At 51.9% G+C, this 22,363-nt stretch overlaps 1 protein-coding gene across 2 annotated transcripts in view; it reads left to right on the top strand.

The window, feature by feature from the left end:
- The window catches only part of RAP1GAP2 (RAP1 GTPase activating protein 2), a 190,669-nt gene that overhangs the window by 67,207 nt on the left and 101,099 nt on the right, over positions 1-22,363 (top strand). The window contains exons 1-2 of one of the 2 annotated variants that reach the window (XM_047080604.1): positions 280-296; positions 20,928-21,012. In XM_047080604.1, coding sequence (XP_046936560.1) covers positions 21,007-21,012 — 6 coding nt within the window. In that variant the 5' untranslated portion in view covers positions 280-296; positions 20,928-21,006. Of the gene's footprint in view, positions 1-279; positions 297-20,927; positions 21,013-22,363 lie in introns of those variants that run through there. The other variant, XM_047080602.1, reaches the window with a different exon arrangement.

Genomic DNA, 22,363 nt, shown 5'->3' with positions numbered 1-22,363 from the left:
GGCCTCCCTGTGAGTTTAGCTCTGCAGGAAAGGAGGATGGCCACAGGAGCCTTACCACCTCCCCTCTCGCTAGGTGGGACCTTTGCATTTTAATGAAGACTCTTGAAGACTGAAAACATCCTAGACTCAAAGGGAGGAATGGTCGGAATTTCAGAAAAATTTATAGCTCCTTTCTGGGGACAATGAGTTCTTATCATTTTCCAGGGAGAGTTTAACTTTCACCTTGGCCTCCCCCTTTGGCCCCCAGGTGGTTGAGCTGGAAGCTGGAGAACAAATGACCTGCCCGCGGAAAGGGGGTGAGCCAGGAGAAGGGAGAAAGGACAGCCGAGGTTCAGACCTGAGATGGACGGAGCCTGAGCTAGCTGAGAGGTCCAAGCGGGAAGGTTTGAAGCTGGAGAAAATGAGGAATTCATTGCAGACAAATGAGCCCCGACCTCCCTCAGCCCTTTATCTACCTCTAGCTATTGCTGTCTCCGCTCTCCTTTACAGCAGAACTTCCAGAAGACCACCTCTGGCTTTGCTCCCCACGACACCACATGGCTGCCTTTCTGCCCTCAGCTCAGAGTCATTTGACACAGCTCAGTGGTCCCTCCTTCTTAGAATGCTTTCTCCGTTTTGCTGGTGAAAGCTCCCGCTCCCGCTTCCCCTCTGTCTCCTGGCAAGTTCACCGCCTCCTCCTTCCCTGACTTCCAATGCATTGTGGAATTCTCTGTCTCCCTCCTGGTGTTCACCTGGGTGTCTGAAAGTCATTCCAGATGTAGCAGGTCCACAGTGAAATTCCTGTGCTCTCTCTAGCCCCCTACTCATTCCTTAGGTAGCCTTCACCATCTCACTTGTTTAGCCCAAATTCTTGGACTCACCCTTGACTTCTCTGTATTCTTATGGCCCACATTCAATCTCGCCCTGGGTTACTGAGGTGACTTTGTATTTTTTTATTTGTATTTATTTATTTTTAAAGTTTATTTACTTATTTTGAGAGAGAGAGAGAGAGAGAGCGAGAGCGAGAATGCAAGCAGGGGAGGGGGCAGAGAGAGAGAGAGAGAGAGAGAATCCCAGACAGACTCCATGCTGCCAGCACAGAGCCCGATGTGGGGCCCAAACTCACGAACCGTGAGATCATGACCTGAGCCGAAATCAAGAGTCAGATGCTTAACTGACTGAGCCACCCAGATGCCTCAAGGTGACTTTTTCACTGGCCTCCCTGCTCCCTGCCACTCTTTGCCCCCTTACGGTTCTTCAACACTGCAGTCTGAATGATCCTTTGAATCTGTCAGATCACATCTGTTCTGCTTACAACTGTGCCTTCTATGGCTTCCTGTTTCCTCATAGTAGAAGCCAAAGTTCTTACCATGGCCACGGGCCCTACATGATCTGTTCCCTGTGATTTCTTTCTTCCTTCCCTTCCTTCCTTCCTTCCTTCCTTCCTTCCTTCCTTCCTTCCTTCCTTTCCTTTTCCTTCCTTCCTTCCTTCCTTCCTTCCTTCCTTTCCTTTTCCTTCCTTCCTTCCTTCCTTCCTTCCTTCCTTCCTTCCTTCCTTCTTTCCTTCCTTCTCCTTCCTTCCTTCCTTCCTTCCTTCCTTCCTTCCTTCCTTCTTTCCTTCCTTCCCCTTCCTTCCTTCCTTCCTTCCTTCCTTCCTTCCTTCCTTCTTCTTTCTTTCTTTCTTTCTTTCTTTCTTTCTTTCTTTCTTTCTTTCTTTCTTTCTTTCTTCTGCCCATGATTTCTCTGCCCTCAGCCCCTGTTCTTTATTCTGGGCTCTGTCTGCACTGGCCACACTGGCCTCTTTGTGACTTCTTGACTAATTAAGGTATGCTTCTACTTAAGGACCGTTGCCCTTGCTGTTCTGTCTACATGGAATGCTTTTCCCTAGACACCCTCACCACTTGCTTCCTCACTCCCTTCAGGTCTTCTCTCAGATGTCATCTTCTCATCGAGGTCTTCTCTGAGGACCCTGTTTAAATTTGCAAACTGTTCTCTGCTTTATTTTTCTTCGTGGCATTTGCCATCACTTGATATACCTCATACTTAAACTTTTTATGTTATTAGGTGTTGATTATCTCTTTCCTCCACTAGAATATGAGCTCCAAGAGGGCAGAGGTTTTTGTCTGTTTTGTTCACTGTTCTCTCTCCGTGGCCTGGAACGGTGCCTGGCACATAGAAGATGCTCAGCAGGAATGAACGAATCACATTTGGTTTTCATAGGGAGGGTAATAGGATGACATTTCAAGGCTTTATGTGGTTCATATGATCAGATTTACATTTTGAAGGGTCGCTGGAGCTCCTGGGGAGAAATCATTGGAGTGGGACAAGAGTGGGATTGTGGAGATTGGTTAGGAAGATATCAGTGGCTTCGGGATGCTGGTGGAGGGGGATGGAAGGACATCGACGGACCTGGGAAAAATGTAGCAGGTAGAATGAAGGGATCATTGATTGTTGGAGCTGCGCTTCTCAAACTTTACTGTCTGTGCACGTCACCTGGGCATCTTGTCAAATTGCAGATTCCCATTGGCAGGTCTGGGGTAGGCCTGAGAAACTGCATTTAGACCAGCTTCCAGGGGACGTCCTGCTGCTGGTCCACGACACAGCTTGAGTAGTAGGGGTTGGATGTCAGGCATAAGGCAGGAGGAAGAGTCAGGGTGCTCAGTGCCTTTATTTGGGAGACAGAACTTGGGAGGAGGAACAGGTTGGGGGAAATGGGGTCACTTCTGGGCATGTTGATTTTGAGGTGCTGTGAGATCCCAAGTGTAGATGTTCAGTTGGCAGTGGGGTCTGTAGCTGACAGGAGAGAGGCCCGAGCAGGAGACAGACAATTGGGCGTCCTCATAGGGACAGCAAACGCAGCCCCAGTGTGGGTGAGACTGAGTGGGGAGAGGGTGCATTGAAGGTGGTCAGGGCTGTGGGGACCCCTACTCTCTGGAAGTTGTATTATTGCCATGAAAGATGGATTGCCAAGGCAAGGGCATTGGGTTAAGATACCTGATTGGATGTGGGGCAGATGTTTTTCTTCATTAGGCTCATTCAATACTGTCCTGACCTTGGGGGTTTAATAGCATCACAAAGAAAATGTGCAGGAGCCTTTTTCCTGAAGGCAGTGGCCAGTCCAGGGCACATGGAGGAAGCCAGACAGCTCTGGTTCTCAAGAAGGCAGGACATCCTCCAGTTTTGGTGCAGCTGTCCTGATGGGCCTGTCCTGGAACTTTGGGGGTTCTGCTGCCTTGGACCCCCAGCGTGGACTTTGGTGAACCTAGTCTCAGATCCCACTTAGCCAGGCGAACTGGAGCAAGGCACTGCACCTCTCTGGACCTGCATGATGGGGTAATAATAGCCATGGTTGTGAGGGTCAGTGAGATGTTGTGTATAACATGCCGAACCCAGAGGCTATAGAGTTGTAATAGTTCTCTCCAGAGGGTGTGCACAGTCAGGATGGGCACTGGACTTGCCCACTCCCTCCCTCCCCGCTCCCCTGCACGCGCCTGGCTTGGCCCCACTTCCAAACACTTCTCACGTTCATGGTCCTGCTTCCTCCTCCAGCCCTCTCCTTGGCTTGAGCCCTCTCCTGCCATTTAGATCAGTCCCCATGATCTCTCTTGCTCTGAATCACACCCCCACTGGTGCCCATACGTTCAAGCCGGTCTCTCATCCATTCACTTTTCCATTCTGAGCCTGGCTGTAAACCCCCTGGGGGTGTTGTCCATCTGTTCATCCATGTCCCCCATTGCACTTTGGTCCTTGAGGCTGGGTAGGTGCTGAGGACCCAGTGGGGATGAGGCAGGCCTGATCCCTCCCCTTACGGAGCGCTCAGTCGGGTGGGGAAGACAGGGATCCAGCGGGTGGTTGCGGTGGAGGGGCTGGGTGCTGTGACACGGGAGGCTGTGCTGTGGCAGCAGACAGCACAGGGGGCCTGACCCAGGGTGGGCATGCCATCTCCAGGAAGGGAGATTTTGGCAAGTCTGGAGAGGGGGTGTGGGCAAGGAGAAAGGTCTGGACGGAGGGCTGTGGTGGGAGTGACAGGTGGCTCAGTAGAGGAACGGACAGGTTTTGTGGGCTGGGGGGGCAGGTGAGGAGGGGACGTGAGAGGGATGAGATGAGGTTGGGTGGGTCCAAGACAAGGGGCTCTTGAGGGCATGTTAAAGAGTCGGGTTTGGTCCTAATGGTGGAGGGGAGCCATTGAAAGGAGGGTGCCGCCATTTACTTTGCACTAATTTTCCACTTTCATTTCTGTTCATTGTGGTGGATACACATAAAACTTACATTTTAGCCATTTTGATGTGTACAGTTCGGTGGCATTATTTTTTATCACCAAACAGAAAGTCTGTCCCCAGTAGCAGTCTCTCCCTTTCCCCTCTACACCCCTAACCACCCACCGATCTGCCCTCTGTCTCCAGATTTGCTTATTCTGGACATTTCACTTAGATGGAATCCTATAATATGTGGTCTTCTGTGATGGGCCTCTCTCACCTGGCATCGTGTTTTCTCTGTCTTTTAGCCTATGTTAGTACATCGTTCCTTTAAAAACATTTTTTTTTAAGTTTATTCATTTTGAGAGAGAGAGCGAGTGTGTGCATGTGAGCGGGGGAGAGGCAGAGAGAGAGGGAGAGAAAGAATCCCAAGCAGGCCGTGCACTGTCAGTGCAGACCCCAAAGTGGGGCTCGATCTCACGATCACGAGATCACGACCTGAGCTGACATCAAGAATCGGACGCTTAACCAACTGAGGCACCCAGGCGCCCCAGTACATCATTCCTTTTAAAGGCTTATTATACTAATGTCCTTTTAAAGGACATAGCGTATTTTATTTATCCATTCATCTGTGGTTGGTCGTTTGGGTCATTTGCACATTTTGGCTATTGTGAGTAGTGTTACTGGGAGCATTTGTGCACAAGTTTTTGTTTGAACCTGTGTTTTCACTTCTTCGGGGTATGTTCCTAGGAGTGGAATTGCTGGTTCGTGTGCTGACTCCGTGTTTAACTCTCGGAGGATATGCTCCCCGTTGTTTCCCAAAGAGGCTGCGCGGTTACACATTCCCACCGGCATTGTATAGGGTTCCAGTTTTTTCACGTCCTTGCCAACACTTGTTATTTAGTATTATTTTTTAAAATTATGGTTATCCTAGTGGGTGTGATCAGCTTTTCACTTTAGAAAGATCCTTGTGTCTGGAGCATAGATTGAGGGGTGTGGTGGACGGAGATGGGTTAGGATGGGGTGGCCGTTGTCCAGGTGAGAGATTGATAGGTGACCAGGTGACAGTGGGGTGGAGAGAAGAGATCAATTTGGGAGGTTGTGAGGACTCAGTGAGATGCACTGAGGCCTTGGGTGGGGAAGAGGGGGTCAGGCGTGACTTATTCACATCATGTCCCTGCAGGCTAGCTCTGCGCCAGCACATGATGGGTGCTTTATAAATACTCACTGAACACTAGATTCCCGAGGAGGAGAAATGGGACCTTTGGAGCTCTTTGTGCTCTTACGGATGGCCCTTCCCATGGCTGTGCCTGATATAATCCTCGGGCTTGGAGGGGAGGGTGAAGAGAGGTCTCAGGTAGCCCCTCTTCTGAGGGAGGCGCAGGGTTACGGAGCCCCCTGATCTGGATCACCTCCATCCTTCTTCATTTCCAGGTCTCCAGGAGACCACGTGGGTGGGGCTGGGGAGCTGGAGAGAATGGCTTTTTGGGGGAGGGTGTGAACCTGTGGGGACCAGTCCAGGACTGGACTGGCAGCTCTGAGGACGTGGAGCCTTTTCTGGGGTCCCCAGCTTCAGGGTAAAAGCACTTCCTGTGTATAGGTCACGCCACGCGAAATTCCCCGCTGCTCCTCCAGGGACACCCAGGGAGAGCTCACAGGTTTCCTCCATTCTTGACGCTTCCGTCAGGGTTCCGGAGGACCCAGAAAGACCTGGCCCAGCCCTTTGTGCGGTTCTCGTTGACGTTCTTGCCATAGGCCCCGCCTCTGGGTGTACCTGACCTACTGGGGTTTCTCCAGCTCTGCAGCCTTTTAATGATGGATTTTGGCCTAGATAGGGAGGGAAGTGTCTTTCGATCTAAAAGCTTGCAGCAGCTTCCCTTTTCTTTCTCCTCTCTCCTCCCTTTTCTCTCTTTTCTCTCTCCCTTTTCATCCTCTGCCCCTCTGCTGGGTTCCCCTGCCCCCAACCCCCTTCTGTAAATCTGTAAAACAAACACCTTAAAAAAAATCCCATTCATCTGTTCCGTGTGCAGCTCTAAGCAGGATAAAGCCTCTGCCTCCCTTGGGAGCTGGCTTTTGAGCTTTGGGCATTAGCTCTGTTTGTGTGGCTTGGGACAACTGGAGGAGAATCCCAGAGCACTGCCGTGTGGCCCGGGGCCTTGTCAGGCTTCAGAGGCTCTGACCCAGATACGTGGCTGGGTGGCCCTCTGCTCACCTTCCGGTCCAGAGAGGGACCGAGAAAGGACAGGCAGGGGGGGAGACCTGTAACCTTTGAGCGGTGGCAAAGCCAGACGGGCTGCTGCAGTCACCCCTGGCCTGTGGGCTTCTTGGCCGACTGGACCTCTGCCTGCTCTCCTCTCTCCAGGGAGAGCGTGGGGACTGGAGGTCAGATTTGCTGTGGGGCGGGGGGGCACCTCCGCCCAATGATGGCTCATTGTGTTCCCAGCTACCCAGGTGAACCTTGCAGCAGCAGCAGGTGCTACCCTAACAAGCACACGGCCATGTCCTTGGCCATGTCCTTTGCTCTGCTGAGGGAATTTATTGTTCAGCACCGTGGGAGGTGTGGGGGGATGCAAGGAGCACACTAGGTGCCCTCCTCAGGAGCTTGGAGTTTGCACTGCAAGTGAGAACCTTGCTCACAGGGCTGGACCCTGATGGAACAGGGAAGGTGAAGTTCAGTCAGTCCATGCTTTGCTGCCCAAAGGCGGAGGGGGCAGGGGGTGGTGGTGGTGCAAGAGGGGCTGCAGCTGTCTTCGCTTTTATTCTTTGCTTCGGTGGCATGTTCATTCACTCGGTGCATGAACGGGATAGCTCGGACCGCAGATTGTGGAGTCAGACTTCTTGAGTTTAGAGTTCTGGGTTCCCTCCAAGAACTGGCTGTGTTTCCCAAGCCTCAGCTGACTCATTTATGTAGATGAAAACATCTCCTTGTCCTGATCATCCTCACAGAATTGTGCTTGGCAGAGAAGGTGATAAGAAACCTCATCAGTGTAATTATTATGCAAATGTAAGGTCTTAGTTTTTGAGGGCCTGCAGTGAAGGAATGTGGCCCTGGGCCCCGTGGGCGTGGGCGTGGGCGGGCTGACGAAGTGGCCCCTGCCTTCAGAGCGCATATAGCCAGCCATGCCGGCCTGCAACTAGACACATTTCATGGAGGATCTGGCTGGAAGGTTCTTATCATGTTTTCTCATGGGGCACTGGCCCAGCATGGCCCTCAAGCTCTTCAATTCATTCAACAAATAGTGACTGAGTGGCCACGGGAGCCAGGCAATGTTTAGGCGCACGCTGGAGGCCAGCAAGGGGCCCGGGTGCCCCCCAAGTCTTGAAGCTGTGCCCGGCTCCTCCAGCAGAAGGAGGCTCTGTGTCCTCTACATCCTGCCACACGCTCTCAGGCTCTGAGTCCACGGGCTTCAGCGGCGCTCATTGGCTGGATGATTTTTGTGGCTGGCCTAGGTGTGGCCTCTTCCTGTCTGTCACTCTTTGGTCTGGCCAGCTGGGGCAGAGAGTAGATCTGGGAGGGGGTGACAGAGTCCCTGGGCAGGGGCCTTTAATTCTCAGTGGCCCCAGCTGCCTGTGGAGGCCGACCTCGTGCCTCCTGGGGAGAATAATGCCATTTCCGTGGACAGACCCTTCCAGTGTTACTGACGTTGATGCATCAGCTTGTCACTTAAGTGACCAGGGCAGCTGGAAATGATGCAGCAGGGGGGCCAAAGCAGCAGCCTCTCCTCAGCCCCGATTCCCTGTGGCAGGTGCTGGGCCTGCTCCCTGAGGCCTCGCGTGCTCTGACTTGATGGGTTGCAGGAAGCAGATGTGGCAAGGCCCTTCCCCACACCCAGACTCCTTCATTAGATGCCTCTGGATTCTTTGAATTTTTTTCCCCCAATGAGTATGTAATGATATTTATAATAAAAATGTACAATTCAGAAATAGAGTGATGGCCTCTCACTCAGTGATGTCCTTTTTAAAAAAAATATTTATTTTTGAAAGAGCACAAGTGGGGAAGGGGCAGAGAGAGGGGGACAGAGGATCTGAAGCCGGCTCTATGCTGACAGCAGTGAGCCTGATGCGGGGCTCGAACCCACGAACTGCAGGATCTTAACCCGAGCTGAAGTTAGATGCTCAACCGACTGAGCCGCCCAGGTGCCCCTCAGTAATGTCCTTTGAAATAATCCAGGATAGGTTATTTGTATTTAAAAGATATTTCTGTAGGGAGTTAGCAAATGAAAAGCAGCTTTCTCTTGAAAAAAACCCAAGAACCAAAATAACTCATGTCAGGCTCTCTTCCCAAGCAGCATATCTTTTGGGCATCACGTTGGTCTAGGAGGAAACCCTCAAGGCTCTTGAACTACCCTTTTCCCAACAGAGTTTAGCCAATGATTCCAGTGTCTGAGCCGCCAGCTCTCAGAGACCAGGGCTACTGCGGTGGGGAGCCATTTAGAACTTGCCACCCAGGGTCCCTTAGAATCCTAGCTTTGCCACTTACTTGCTGTAGGACCTTCCACTTAACCTCTCTAAGCCTCAGTTTTTTTATGTGTAAAATGGGAGCATGGTTCTGTACCTCCCTCATAGGGTTGTAGAAAAGATTAAATGAAATAATGCTTGTCAAGAGCTTTACATTGTACTACATGAATATTAGCTAGGATTATGATGAGGATGAGGAAATACGGATATTTTTATTATCTTTACCATCCATGTCCAGAGGAGTAATCCAAGATCAAGGGAGTGACATGAGCTTAGACCAAACTAGCAGGGAATGGGTTTACTCTGCCTCTGCCTCTTGAGCAGGAAGTTGAGGTCAAAGTAACAATCTGGCCTACTCAGCCAAATTGCAGTGGAGGTAACACTGGCCTGTCCCATGCTGCTCTTTTAGCCCTCCAGCTCTGAGGGTCTGTGAGCTCCTCATTTTGTTAATCCACCTTTTAGTTCATTCAGTACCGGTCACTATGCTGGGGGCTGGCCTGGCAGGCAGGGTTCATGTCAGAGACCAGGGAAGCGGCCTGGACAGAGGCAGCCCATCAAGGCCCTCTGTTCTCACTGAGTCAGGAGGTGAGCCTGGCCAGGGGAGTGAGTTTCTGCTCATTACTTGGAGATCTTGGTTATCCAGTGTGCTCTGGGTTGCCACGTTTTTTTTCTGAACCTTCCAGTCATACCACACTGCAAGGATCATGCCTGTTTTCCAGTGTGTTCCTGGAGGCATGCATAGTTATCTTGTCCTTCCTTTCCTAATGTCCCGGGGAAAGAAGCTAATGCTAGGAGGAGGCAAGAGGGCTGATATCACAGGTTTGGTTCATCGGCATTAGGTTCTGGAGGTTGGATTGGAGCATGCTGGTAAGGTGAGATCGCAGCCCTGACCCCCTGGGCTGAGTCAGCTATGCTTGGTTGCTTGGCTGCAGGTGGACCCCTTGCCCTGGCCATTCATCTCCCAGTGATGTACCATGGTCACACACAGGAAAGGGCGAGAATGAAAAGGGGCCACGTGCTCTGTCTCAGTGTTGGAAAACGGCTCTAAGCATTTGTCTTTCGAATGAACGAAGCTTTCAGACATCGGGAATAGCATTATTAATTGAAAAGACTACATATTTACCCTGAAATTCTGTGGTCTGTCTCCACCGAGACTCAGTTGTTTGAGCCAGTGATGAAACTCTATAACTGGCATGTTCCTCAGTAATAACATATTCAGAAGAGTTAAGAGTTTTAAGAGGCAGAGTCTGGGAGTGTGGTGGAGTGACAGCTTAGCGAGGTGAGCCCAAGTCCGGAAGATAGTTGGGTGGTTCCTTAATATGGATGGTTTAACACACACCTATGCTGGGCATGAGGATGTGGGGCTTTTTCTCTCCTGGGGTCTACTAGGAATTCTGCCAAGACTTGGGATCACGTAGTAAGCAGTGTATCCTTATGTTAGCCTCATTTTTTGGTTCAATAGTCGAGCTTTACTTACTATGATTGTGTAAGAATTGCTTATTGTTGAGCCAAGGAGGGCACTATAATTATGTTTCCTTTCTTGTAGAAGCTTTTATTTTTCCCAGAGTTAGTGATTAATGCGTTTCTTCCATTAGCATAGTTTTCTGTGTACTTATTTTTGTTTTTCTGTTTTACTATTTTTATTTATTGTCATAATTCCTTGAGTAGTCTTTTTTTTTTCCTACCAAGAGTTTGCACCTATTAGATATCCTGTCTGTCAGTTCCATTCTTTTCATCAGGAGGCTTCACTTCCAGAGCCCTCTATCCTCTACTGTTCCTGTTATGGTAAAAGGATAGCCATTTTATTAGGCACAAAATCTGTAGGTTAGAATTTCAGGTAGGGCACATCAAAGGTGGATGGCTCATCTCTGCTTCACAATGCCTGAGACCTCATCCTGGATGGCTCAGATGGCTGGAGATGGCTGGGATGCTCAGCTGGTGCCATACGTCTGGGGCCTCAGTTCTGGCTTGGTTCCTAGGTTTCTCTTGTCGCATCTGCTGCGGCTGAAATGTCCAAAATGGTTTCTTCACGTATGTGGTGTGGACTGGATGTCTGGAACATCTGGAATTTGGCTGGTATCTGTATCTCCATGTGGCTGGCCATAGGACGATAGTCTCAGGATAGTTGGACTTCTTACATGCTGGCTGTTTTCCCTAGAGTAAATGTTCCTAGAGATCGAGGTGGAAGCTTCAAGCGTTCCTGTGACTCAGCCTTGGAAGAAGTTAAGTAATGTTATTTCTGTCCCATTCTGTTGGTCCAAACTGAGTTACAGGGCCAGCACAGGTTCAAGGCAAGGGGAGGTACACGGGCATCCGCATCAAGAGATATGCTCATCAGGAAGCCAACTTTGGAGACTAGCTACCACAACTCTCTTTCTTATCCGTTACTTCTTCCTGGAACCATTTTTGGTCAGATATTGGATCCTCTCATGTTTTTATCTTTATCTTTTCTTTTTCATTTTCCACATCTTTGTCTTCTTGTTCTTTTTTGGGAACTTTGACTTAGTCTTCACATCATGTTTTTATTTTCTAAGATCTCTTTCTCTCCTGATCATTCCATTTTTTTATAGCATTCTCTCCTTGTGTCATGGATACAAAATCTTGTCTTATCTCTCTGGGGATATTACTTTATAGTAGCGTTTTGGGGTCCCCATTGGTTCCTTGCATTGTCTGTTACCTTCGGGTTCCTCTTGATTATTTTGACATCTCTCCCTGATGCTGGAGTCTTTCCTCAAATGTCTGGCCATCCTTGGCTGTCTCTCTGTACCCAAGAGTGAGGCACTAGGAACTGGATTGGGAACTGTGTGCTTGGGCTGGCGTGCCACCTGGGAGCTTCCATGCAGGGTGATGATTAGGTAGCAGACTGCCCTTTCCATTGGAGTCCAGATGTCTTTTCTCAGGGATTGTTGCTCAGTTTCTTATGGTGGTGAGGGTTGGGAAGGTCATCTGGCTGCTGAGGAAGTGACAGGTTGGGAGGCTGTCCAAAGGCTCCGCGTCTTAAGTATCAAACACTCTGCTGGGGTGATTCCAGCCCATCTTCCAGGCACAAGCCATCTTTTGTAGGCTGGATTTTCCTCTTCTGTTACATTTGCTCTTGTCATTTCACACTTAAAAAAAAAACTGTTATTTTAAGGGGCTTCAGAAGAAGCAAAATAAATGCAGGTAATCAGTCTGATATGTTCATCATGGAAGTTTCAACAGAGACAGATATAGTCTGTCTCTACTTCTATGTTCGTATCCATATCCATATTTTTATATCTATCTCTCCTAAAAGAAGTGAGAGAGAACTACTTAAAAATTACTTTTTGTTAGGGCACCTGGGTGGCTCAGTCAGTTAAGCATCCAACTTTGGCTCAGGTCATGATCTCATGATTCGTGGGTTCGAGCCCTGTGTCAGGCTCTGTGCTGACAGCTCAGAGCCTGGAGCCTGCTTCAGATTATGTATCTCCCTCTGTCTCTCTGCGCCTCCCCTGCTCACGCTCTGTCTCTCTGTGTCTTTCAAGAATAAACAAACATTAAAAAAAATATTTTTTGTTGTGATGCATGCCATACATCTAAACTGAATTATGCAGTAAGCACCCACGTACTTGGCATCCAGGTCATGAAATACTAACAGGCTGGGAAAATGCTGATATTCTGTGCTTTTGTGGCTCCATGGTTTGTGATTGTGGTTCTGAAGCTATCTGAGGCCGTGACCCTGTGAGCTGGCCATCTTTGCCCTGACCATGATGTGGCTCCTTCAACTGAGGCCAGACGGTGCCAAGCAGAGTGGCTGAGCGCTGAGGCTGAGCACGTGAGGGAAGCTGTTTCCAGGTGATACGGCGCGTTTAGGCTGGATGACACGCGTACCCGCACCTCTCTTCTCCTCACTCCTGACTCTCTGCTAAGGCTTCTGTACTTTACTGATCCCTCCTGGGTTTCCCAGGACCCCCTGACTTGCGGTGTGTCCAGAATGAACGCTTTATCATCTGCCTTTCGCAAACCTAGTTCTTCTCCTCAGATGTGTCATGTTCGAAGCACCCATCACTTGGTTTTCTGACACCCAGCCTTTTAGCTTCTCTTCTTCCTACTGTATCACTAAGTGACCTTTTTTTTTTTAAAGTTTATTTATTTTTGAGAGAGAGAGCGATCGAGCGAGCATGGGGGGAGGGGCAAAAAGAGAGGGGGGCTGAGGATCTGTGCTGACATCAGACAGCCCAATGTGGGGCTCGAATTCACAAACCGTGAAATCATGACCTGAGCTGAAGTCAGAAGCTTAACTGACTGAGCCACCCAGGTGTCCCCCAACACCCAAATTTCTGACTCCGTGACTCTTGGGCCCACACCACACCCCTCAGGGTCTGCACTTACTCATGTGTGAGCCGTACGGCGTCAGTCAGTCCTAAAAGTTGTCTGTTGGGTAAGGCTTTTCCCAGGAGTGTGGAGATGTGCCTGTGTGTGTAGGCTGGTCCATCAGCTCTGAGATGTAATACAGGAGGCTCACTTGTCCCTAACCGGGGGCCATAGCCGGGTCTCCAGGGCGGGGTCACCCTCCTGTCCTGTTCCTCCTGAGGCCTGTCCTTTCTCTTACCCCTGGCCCAGTCGAGGGATTCAGGGCCCTCTGTGCCATCCTCACCCAACACATCTGGAGAGAAGCCAGCGTGTTCTTTGAAGCTACAGGCACCAAGTATCACCCAGAACTCCCCTTGGTCCCATGTGTAGCCCCCTTTCATTGCCCAGGGTATGGCGTATTCACCTCCTGTGCTGCCCTGGGTTCTGCTGTCAGTGCATTCCTTATGGGGGACTCACAGACCCCGTGGATGGACCCCTGATGCTCATGCCTTTTTTTTTTTTTTTTTTTTAATAAGCTCTATGCCCAACATGGGGTTTGAACTTATGACTCCGAGATCAAGAGTTGCATGCTCTGGGACACCTGGCTGGCCCGGTTGGTAGACCGTGCAACTCTTGGTCTTGGGGTCTTGGGGTCATGAGTTCAAGCCCCACGTTGGCTGTGGAGATTTGTTTTAAATATCTTAAAAAAATAAAAAGAGTTGCATGCTCTACCAACTGAGCCAGCCAGGCACCCCGACATTCATGCTTTATAAATATGTGTCTCTAAACCAGCTGTGCCTCCTGATAGGTTCTTCCTGAGACGTGACCTGTTCACTTTTTGCACACTCGTGCTGAGGTGATTTGGGAACTGGGCTCTCTGGAGAACAGGAGAGAGGCTGCCTGTGGGATTTGGGCACCTCCCCTTGCCTCTCCAGGCCTCGATGTCCTTGTCTGTGTGATTAGGCTGTTGAATGGTTTCTAATGGTTTCTCCCAGGGCTGCTGGTCTGTGTCCATGAACCCCAGGATTGGGTGTGCATGGCGGGGGCGGGGGCTTGCCATTTTGCATCGTTGGGGAATTTTGAGTCATCAAAGGTCCAGAGTTGGGGTCCGAATCTCCAGGAACCAATTAGAGTGTGCACGGGGATGGGACATGACACCAGAGTCAACCGTGCCAGATGCTTCCAGGTGAGCAGTGCCTGCTCTTCTCAAGGGGAACCGGTGGGGCACTGGGACTCACTCCCTTCGCCTGCTGGCACCTCTCACTCCCGAATCCTGTGCCCCCTTGTGGCCCCTCGCCTCCCCGCCAGCCCCATGGGGCTCTGTTCTTCTCCACTTCCACATCGGCCCCAGCACAGGACCCCCTCACCTCTCCGTCTGTCCCTTTGGGGCTTGGAATCAAGCCATGTGCATGTGCCAAGAGCCTGGTGGCCCCCACACAGTGGCTGGGCTCTCCTGTCCCTGCCTCCTAAGCTTAGGGTCCAAAGTACGTGGGCATCCGAGTTCCCCCAGGTTCGAAGCTGTCCCTGCCTCCTCTCTGTGCTCGGATTCACTTTCTGCCTTGACCCCCCTCCCCTGCACCCACTCCCTTCCCCCTCATTTGATGGCCACCTTGGCAACAACGACAGTGGCCAGGTATCATGTTTTTGCTGTGTACCAGGCACTGTGCTAAGTGCTTTACAAGCTTATTCAGGCCACTGGTGAGGTGGGTATAGTTACGCCATTTTACAGATGTGGAAACTGAGGGGCATGGAGATGAAGTGACCTGACCAGGGTCACATAGCTAATCGGTAGGGCTGGAATTCAAATCCAGGCTTGTTGGGCCATAAAGCCGGTGCTTTTGATCTTACTGTACACACTGCCCACCTGCCTTGCTTGAGGCCAGAGCCTGGTTCTCTCTACTCCATCCAGACTGCTGCCCGGGTGACCGGCCATGCCTGCACGGAGCCTCTCAAGGTGCTTCCAACCATGGGGATGCCCCAGCACTGCTTGCTGCTAGAATGAGGGTTATGTGATTGTGTGCTGGGTCTGGGGTCTCTGTAGCCGGCAAGGCAGACTCCTCTGGGTATGGACCCTCAGCCTGCACCCAGCCTGGTGTCCCCTGCTCATCCGTCCCCCTGTCCCGCCTTACCCAGGGACCACATAAGTATCTGCCACCATAAAAACTGTCAAGACACTAGCCCTCGAGGAGTTGAACACAATTTTCTGAGTCCTGTTCGGGGAACGGGCGTTGGGAGTTAGCCCGCCCATTCTGCAGATGAGAAAGCAGAGAGACTGAGACTTTGAGGTTCAGCTCGTCAGGCTTCTAATTCTTCTTTCCTCTCATTGTGTCTGATTCTTACGATGATTTCTCATGAATCTTTTATATTATGTTATTTCCTATTGTTTATGGTTTAGTTGGTTGTATAGGATGGGGAAATGGGATCAGCTAGAACTCAGAAGATCTCTCCAAATCAGTGACAGTGCAGGTACTCCTGAGGGCTGGGAGTGGGGACGAAGGGCGTGGCTGGGATCCCAGTCAGTGTCTGAAGCATTGCCGCACAGCCAGAGCTTGCACAGCCCGGGGTCCTGCGGGCACCAAAGGGCAGCCGGAGAGGAGAGTAAGCAGAAGTGACAGAACTAGAGTCCAGTTAGCCCCTTCTCTCTTGTTCGTTTTTAAAAATTCAGTTTTAATTTACATGCCATAACATTCACCCTTTTATACCCAATGCTTTTTAGTGTATTGACAAAGTTGTGCAACTATCACCAGCATGTAGTTCCAGAACATTTCTATCACTTTGGAAAGAAACTCCCCATTCCTCTCCATTCTCTGTCTGCCCCTGGTGACTGCTAGTCTGCTTTCTGTCTCTGGATTTGCCTGTTTTGGACATTTCACGTAAATGGAATCATATAACATGTGGCCTCTTGTGTCTGGCGTCTTTTCACGTAGCGTAATGTTTCCGAAGTTCATCCACGCTGTGGCATAGGTCAGTACTTTGTTCCTTTTTATGGCTGAATAATACTCCATCCACAGACCACATTTTGTTTATTCATTCACTGCGTGCGGACACTGGGTTCTTTCCACCTTTTGGCTGTTGTGAATGGTATGCCTCATTCCTTTTTGGTTGCGTTTTCCCGGGAAGCTTCTTATAGTGGCCAACTGTCTGCATTCCTCTAGCTTGGCTATTTGGAAAACGGGAGAAAACCCAGCCAAGCATGGCTGGGTGGCTGGGGACCTGGTGGGGTGAGGGATGCAGAGGGGGTTTATGGGTTTGGGAGAACTCTCTTCCAGAGGAAGACTTAAACCTGGCCCCAGAGCCATCTGCTGATAGGTGAAAGGTTTTCCTGTTGTTGATTATTAACCAGTAGTTATGGTCCTGAGAGTAGTTCCCTGGGGCTAGCATGGGTGCTTATTTGAGATGCCAGAAATGTTTTCAGAGACATTAAACAGTCCTGGACCCTCACTTCTCTCTCTCTACTTGGAGACCAGATCACCATTTTCTGGGTTATAAGTAACAACAAATATGATGAAAATAACAATAGTCTACGTTTGTATAGGATTTTATGTTTTATTTCACGGCCATTACATTTAATTCCTCAGAACATCATCACCCCCATCTTTGCAGATGTGGAGAAGTGAGGTAACCTACCCAAGGTCATGCAGTGGGGTGGTGGGTGGAGCCAGACTGGAACCTGGGAGTCCCTTGATCCCTAGTATAGGGCACTTTCATAGAAGTGTGGGGGACATGGCGGCTGCGGTGGCCTCAAATGGTCTAGGGTAGAGAAATCGAAGCTGGATAGGGAGGAGCTGGAGGCCAGGGTACTGTAAGTAGGGCCCCCACCTGGGGTGTGTCCAGTGCCCTGTGAACAGTCCCATCTGGTGACCCATCTCCTGGCTTTCTCAGCTTCTCCCAAAGGCTCTCTGATCACTTCCTCCAGAGGTTTGCATTTGGCTAAAGCCAGCCAGGCCCTCTCCCAGCTGCCCCAGGATCGCCCATGCTTCTGGGGAAGGAATCCCAGAGCCGAGACCCTCAGTGGCAGATGGTTTTGGGGCAGAGGGATGCTGAGTGGGTAGCACCTCCAGGACCCCCGGGGGCTGGAGGAGGCCCCTGACCCTCCCATTCATGCGTGTTTTACCACCTTTCTCTTTTAGCTGTCTGTATGATCATCTTCCTCCCTTGTCTGCCACCTCTCTGTTCTCCCCGGCACCCCCCCGCCCCGTGGGTCCCATGTCATCAGAGCTGTGTATGAGCATTCAGCTGGCTTGGCCAGTGAGGCAGTTTCAGACTCAGTGCTGTGATAATGTCAGGATCGCCGTGGGTCACAAGAAAGTTGGTATAAGTAATAGTAAGGATACCACTCTGCTAATAATTTGCCTTATGCTTCTAATAAATGAGAGCAGACTGAAGGTTATCTCTTGGTGTAATCGTGTCACTTTCACCGGCTTATGTATCATTTGTTTGCCAGTTCTCTCGGCTGGAATGGCGCTGAGCACCGAAGTTCTTACTCGTCTTATCTCAGTACCAGCTGGTGACTGGGCTGGGCCTGGCTGTCCCTGGGAGGGTGGCTCCCAAACGAATGTCCTTGGTTGTGAGGGCGGGGGCAGGACGAGGTTGAGCCCAGCTGACCATGGCCGGGGTGATGACGCTGAAGCAGGGATTTCATCGTCTTTGTTTTTGGTCCTCCAATTACAAGGCCGAGGCTAGCACCTGGGACTTGGGTAGCACATTTGTCTCCCGGGGCTGCTGTAACCAAGTGCCACGGATCTGCACCTTAAGACAACAAACCTTTGTTGTCTCTATTCTGGAGGCTAGAGGTCCAAAATCAAGGTGTAAGAGGGGCCTGCTCCTTCTGCAGCCTCTGGGGTAGACTCCTTCCTTGCCTCCTACAGCTTCTGGCGGTGGCTGGCAACCCTCGGTGTTCCCGCCGCCTCTTTCCAGCCTCTGCCTCTATTGTCACGTGGCGTTCTCCCTGTGTCTGTGTCTTCACATGGCCGCCTTCTCCTCTCGTAAGGACACCAGCCAGATTGAATTAAGGGACGGCCATGATGATCTCTTGATTACACCTCCAAATAAGGACACATTCACGGGGCCTGGAGGTTAGGACTTCAGCATATTGTTTGGGGGGGATGTGATTCAACCCATAAGAGGCGGTTGGCTCTTGATTAAGTACCTTTGGCTCCTCGGAGTTGAGCGTGGGGGAGGGGACACACGTCCCCTCCCCTCCCATTGGCCACTTGAGCCGCCTATATATACCAATCAGTGAAGGGTCGATTTGCAGCCAAGGTCCTGGGTGTACTCTGAGTTCGGATCTTTCTGAGAGCAGCAGTCTTGCCTTCTACCTACCCAGGCATCGCATCTGGTATTTTGGAAGAGCCCAGAACTGGTGCGAAGCTGCTAGCCCCTGGTGCCCATTCCTGCTCCAGCACTTTCCAGGCTCCAGACATCATTCAGGAAATCCTTCTGTCTGGAAGATGCCCTGTGTTCCCCGCAAATTGTCCTCACCACTCCCTGGAGACTGGTCCCAGGGACTTATTCCAGCATCCAGGGAAAACGGGCTGGTGCAGGGAAGGGGGGCTCAGCCCAGGGAGCGTTGGGGGTAGTGGTCCTTTGCCTGAGACTCAGGGACCTTGAGTAATAATCACATCTGCTCTGGTCCCATGGGAGGGGACGTTGCGTACCTTAGGGAGAGAAGCGGACAGTGTGACTGTGTGTCTGAGCGTCCTTTGACCAGCTGACCTGCCAGCGTTGCCCTTCTCTGGGATTAGTGTGCCTGGAGAGCCAGGACTGCTGTCAGGCAAGTTTGCCACAGCTCCCTCCAGGGAACTAGTCCAGAGGTCCTCAGCTAACCCCCCGCACAGCCCTGTAGACTTTGGGTAGGGGGCTTGCCTCCTCTGCCCTCCCTGCATGCTTCTTCCTCCTTGGCTGCCAGCCCCCAAGGGGAGCAGCCCTTGTCCATTCTCACCTGAGGGGACCCGAGGGTGGTGCCCCCATCCTTGATCATCTCCCCCCTGCCACTCCCTTTCCCCCACCGTGGCTCTCAGAGGCTGGGCCCATTGAGGACGGAGCAGAGGCTGCAGGGGAAAAGGCAGAGTGACCGGAGGGGGTGAGTCTGTGCTGGGATGCAGCTCTGTGGGGTCCACAGGCAGGTGAGGGCCAGAGCAGCTGGGCTGGACCCCACACTGGTTCCAGGCCATAACGGGGAGGTGGTGGCTCTGAGAGGTGGAAGGAGCCTCATGCATTCCTCACGTGTGTGTGTGTGTGCGCGTGTGCATGCACACACACACGTGCTGAGTCGTGGCCCTGCTGGTTCTTGGGCCGGTTATAGTCTGGACTCGGAGGGAGGGGGTCCCCCACCTTTCCTGCCCCCAGAGTGAGACTGGGTTCAGGAAGACAGGAGGGGCAAGGCAGACGGAGGATCAGAAAGGGGGATTGGCAGGCTGAGGTCAATGGGGTCATATGGATCCTCTGCCAAGACGTTCACGCGGTCTCCTTCCCTGGTTGCCTAGGTGAGAATGAGGCATGGCCAGCTGCGGGGGCAGGCAGGGGTCGTGCCGGGGAGACAGGGCCCTGTGGCACCTAGCCTGTCTTCCTTTAGGTTGGGCCTGCCCTGTGGGCTGAGGGGAGCCAGGCTGGGGTGGTGTGTGGGTCTCAGGGCAAGGGCTGCCTCTGGAAAGGCAGGTAGGCCAGGCTTTGTGGGGAGGCCGGGTCTCTCTCATGAAGGAGGCTTGGGGTTGGGGCTGTGATCCCCGTTGGCGAGATGTGGGCTGCAAAGTACAAGAAGCATTCTGTCAAGGTGGCAGTGGGGGTCCTTTGGTCATTTAAATGTGACCCAGGTGTCAGGCTGACTCTCTTGGCTGCTTCAGGGTGGAGCTCTGGAGAAGGAGACGGCAGCAGAGTTGGGAGCTTTGATGGCTCAGCCTGGTCTTCTTGGGCTTGTCATATCCTCACCTCTCGCTGCTGTCCCGGGAGATAGCCAGGGCACGTCCAGGACACCATAGTCCCTCGTCTGGGGCTCCCCCAGGTTCTGCCCAGCTGGCCCTGTTGCATAATCAATCATTGCTCCCGAGACTTATCTCACTGCAAACATCGTGCCTGGTGATGAGACTGCGAACTAGCACTCCCTGGTCACCGGCAAGGGCCAGATGGCAAGTGGGGAGTGTGTGAGAGCAGTGAACTTGTCACAGTCATGTTGTCATGGTGACATAACTCTGTTTAGCTGCTTCTCCATGGTCCTAGCCCACGTGAACTAAAATAAGTTCTACCTGCAGCTAACACAGCAGGCAGCCCCATCCTCCCGAGGTCAGCTCTCTGGCCGCGGTGTGTGTGTGTGGTGGGGGGGGGGTGCGGGGGGAAGGGGGCAAAGGGTACCCAGGAAGGATGAATCACAAATGTTTATGCTCCTCTTCTGTCTCTGTCTTTTTGCTGGTCCTTAATTAAAATGTATTTTGAAATACATCTACTAAACGTATACATGAAGAGTATTTTGCTAACCCTTATAATTTTGACAAATGAAAAAACTTGAAGATAAACGGTAATTGCTACAGTTTCAGGGCCTAGTTATTTTCCACTGTGTCAAACTTTGCTGTTGTGGTAAAACAGTTAGTTTATTTTGATGCCTTGAAGCATTTGTTGGTGCCTTGGAGGCCCTTAGGTGTTGTGGGTCCCGTATGTCTTAAGAGTGGTGGCCCCGGTACATCAGTGGACATCATAGTCGCCTGGAGGGATTGTAAGACCCAGCTTCCTAGCCCCGTCGCTGGAGCTCTGGCGTGCACCTGGGCATTTACATTTCTAACAAGCTCCCAGGTGATGCCCATGTGGCTGGTGCAGGAACCACACGTGGAATAGCCCCACTGGAGGGTTTAGGACATCCCAGCAGAGGATGCATTCCACTCTGGTTTCACGCAGTGTGTGTTAGACCGGGTCCCCATGCCCAGCTGCTCTTGGCAGAGAGGGAATGGCTCAGGCCCTGACTCATGTCTTCTGTGTTCTGTGGCCTCTTCACAGGAAGCAGGAGCTGGCCAACAGCTCGGATGTGACCTTCCCAGACCGGCCGCTGTCCCCTCCTCTCACTGCGCCTCCCACCATGAAGGTAAGAGGCTTAGAGTTGGTGAGTGGGAAGGGGAGGTGGCTGTCCCTTCAGTCCCAGGCCCGGCTACTTCCATCCAGTGGGAGCCAGAGAGTGCCCTGACACCTCAGGAGGCAGTGTCCACTTGAGCTCACCAGTGTGGGAGGAAAGTGTGACTGAGACTTGGGGGTGTCAGGGGCAGTGAGGAAATAGACTGGGGCCGAATGGGGTTGCAAGAGGCCTTGGGGAGCTGTGGGGTCCAGCACAAGGGACTCAGGCAGGCGTAAGCGAGGAGACTTGGAATGCAGCCTGGTGCCTTAAGGGACCACTTCCCAGGAGGGCTGCCTTGCTCTGGGGCTGGGGGAGGTGGGGGTCCTGTGGGGTGGGACCCTCCTGGGACTTGAATGGCACTTGCATGCTGGTCTACCTGCCTCTGACTGGCCCTCCTGGGCTGGCCCTGCCATCCCCATGTGGGAGAGTTGCCCTGGAGCTTCTTGGGGTCAGTAATTCTTTTCCTATTCGCACTTCATTCACAAGTCTCTTTCCTGGGAGACTGTCTCCCAGAACCCCAGGCCATGACTACTCATTCCTGGAGAGGGCCTGAGGCAACCGTACCCTTCCCCCACCATGCCCTTCCCCCTTCATCTTTCAGCACTCCCCCTCCCGCCCCCCCCCCCCCCCCCCCCCAGAATGGTTACAGGGCTGAGCTGGCTCTCAGGGAGGACTTAGGCTCAGCCAGTATTCCTGCCTAGGCAGCAATGCACCTCCTTTCTTCCCTCCCTCCCTCCCTCCCACAGTTTGCCAGGTGAGGACTAGCTCTGAAGAGGTCACCTGCCTCCTGAGTCATCTGAAGGGACATCTATGCCAGCCTCTATCTCTGTCCAGGGGGCTCTGCTGTGAAATGACTCACAAGGAAATGATTAAGCATCTCTCCCCTGTTGCTTTCTGCTGTCCCCCCTCTCCCCTGACTGATCTGTTGCACAGTGATTACCCGCCCCCCCCCCCCCCCCGCCAAGAAGTGGATGAGAGCCACCGCTCCATTATCATCCCATACAGAATGCCCACCGCATGGAGAGCTGTAGGGTGTGCAACAAGGGGGAATATCCTGGGATGACAGCCAGAGCCTGCCCTGGTTGGAGTAGGTGGGGCACAGGGCTGAGTGAGGACACCCCTGCTTTCCACCTGGAGGAGTACCCAGGGGCATTGACAGCCAGACAGCCTCTGTCAGCCAGTTTGCACGGAGTAATGCCGAGAAGCGTTCTGAGTGTCAGCCCCTTGGTCTGCAAGTTTGGATGTGGGATGCTTGTCACTGTGCTCATGGGTGGTAGGAGTTTGTGGGGAGAACCCTGAAAGTCTCCGAGGAGGAATCCCTGAG

Source organism: Lynx rufus, unplaced genomic scaffold, assembly GCF_022079265.1.
Source record: "Lynx rufus isolate CCGP_SWC_20201006 ecotype Redwood Valley unplaced genomic scaffold, mLynRuf1.p SCAF_18, whole genome shotgun sequence".
Classification (NCBI taxonomy): Eukaryota; Metazoa; Chordata; class Mammalia; order Carnivora; family Felidae; genus Lynx; species Lynx rufus.
The sequence above is the reverse complement of the archived record's forward strand: the minus strand, read 5'-3'. Positions and strand labels throughout refer to the sequence as shown.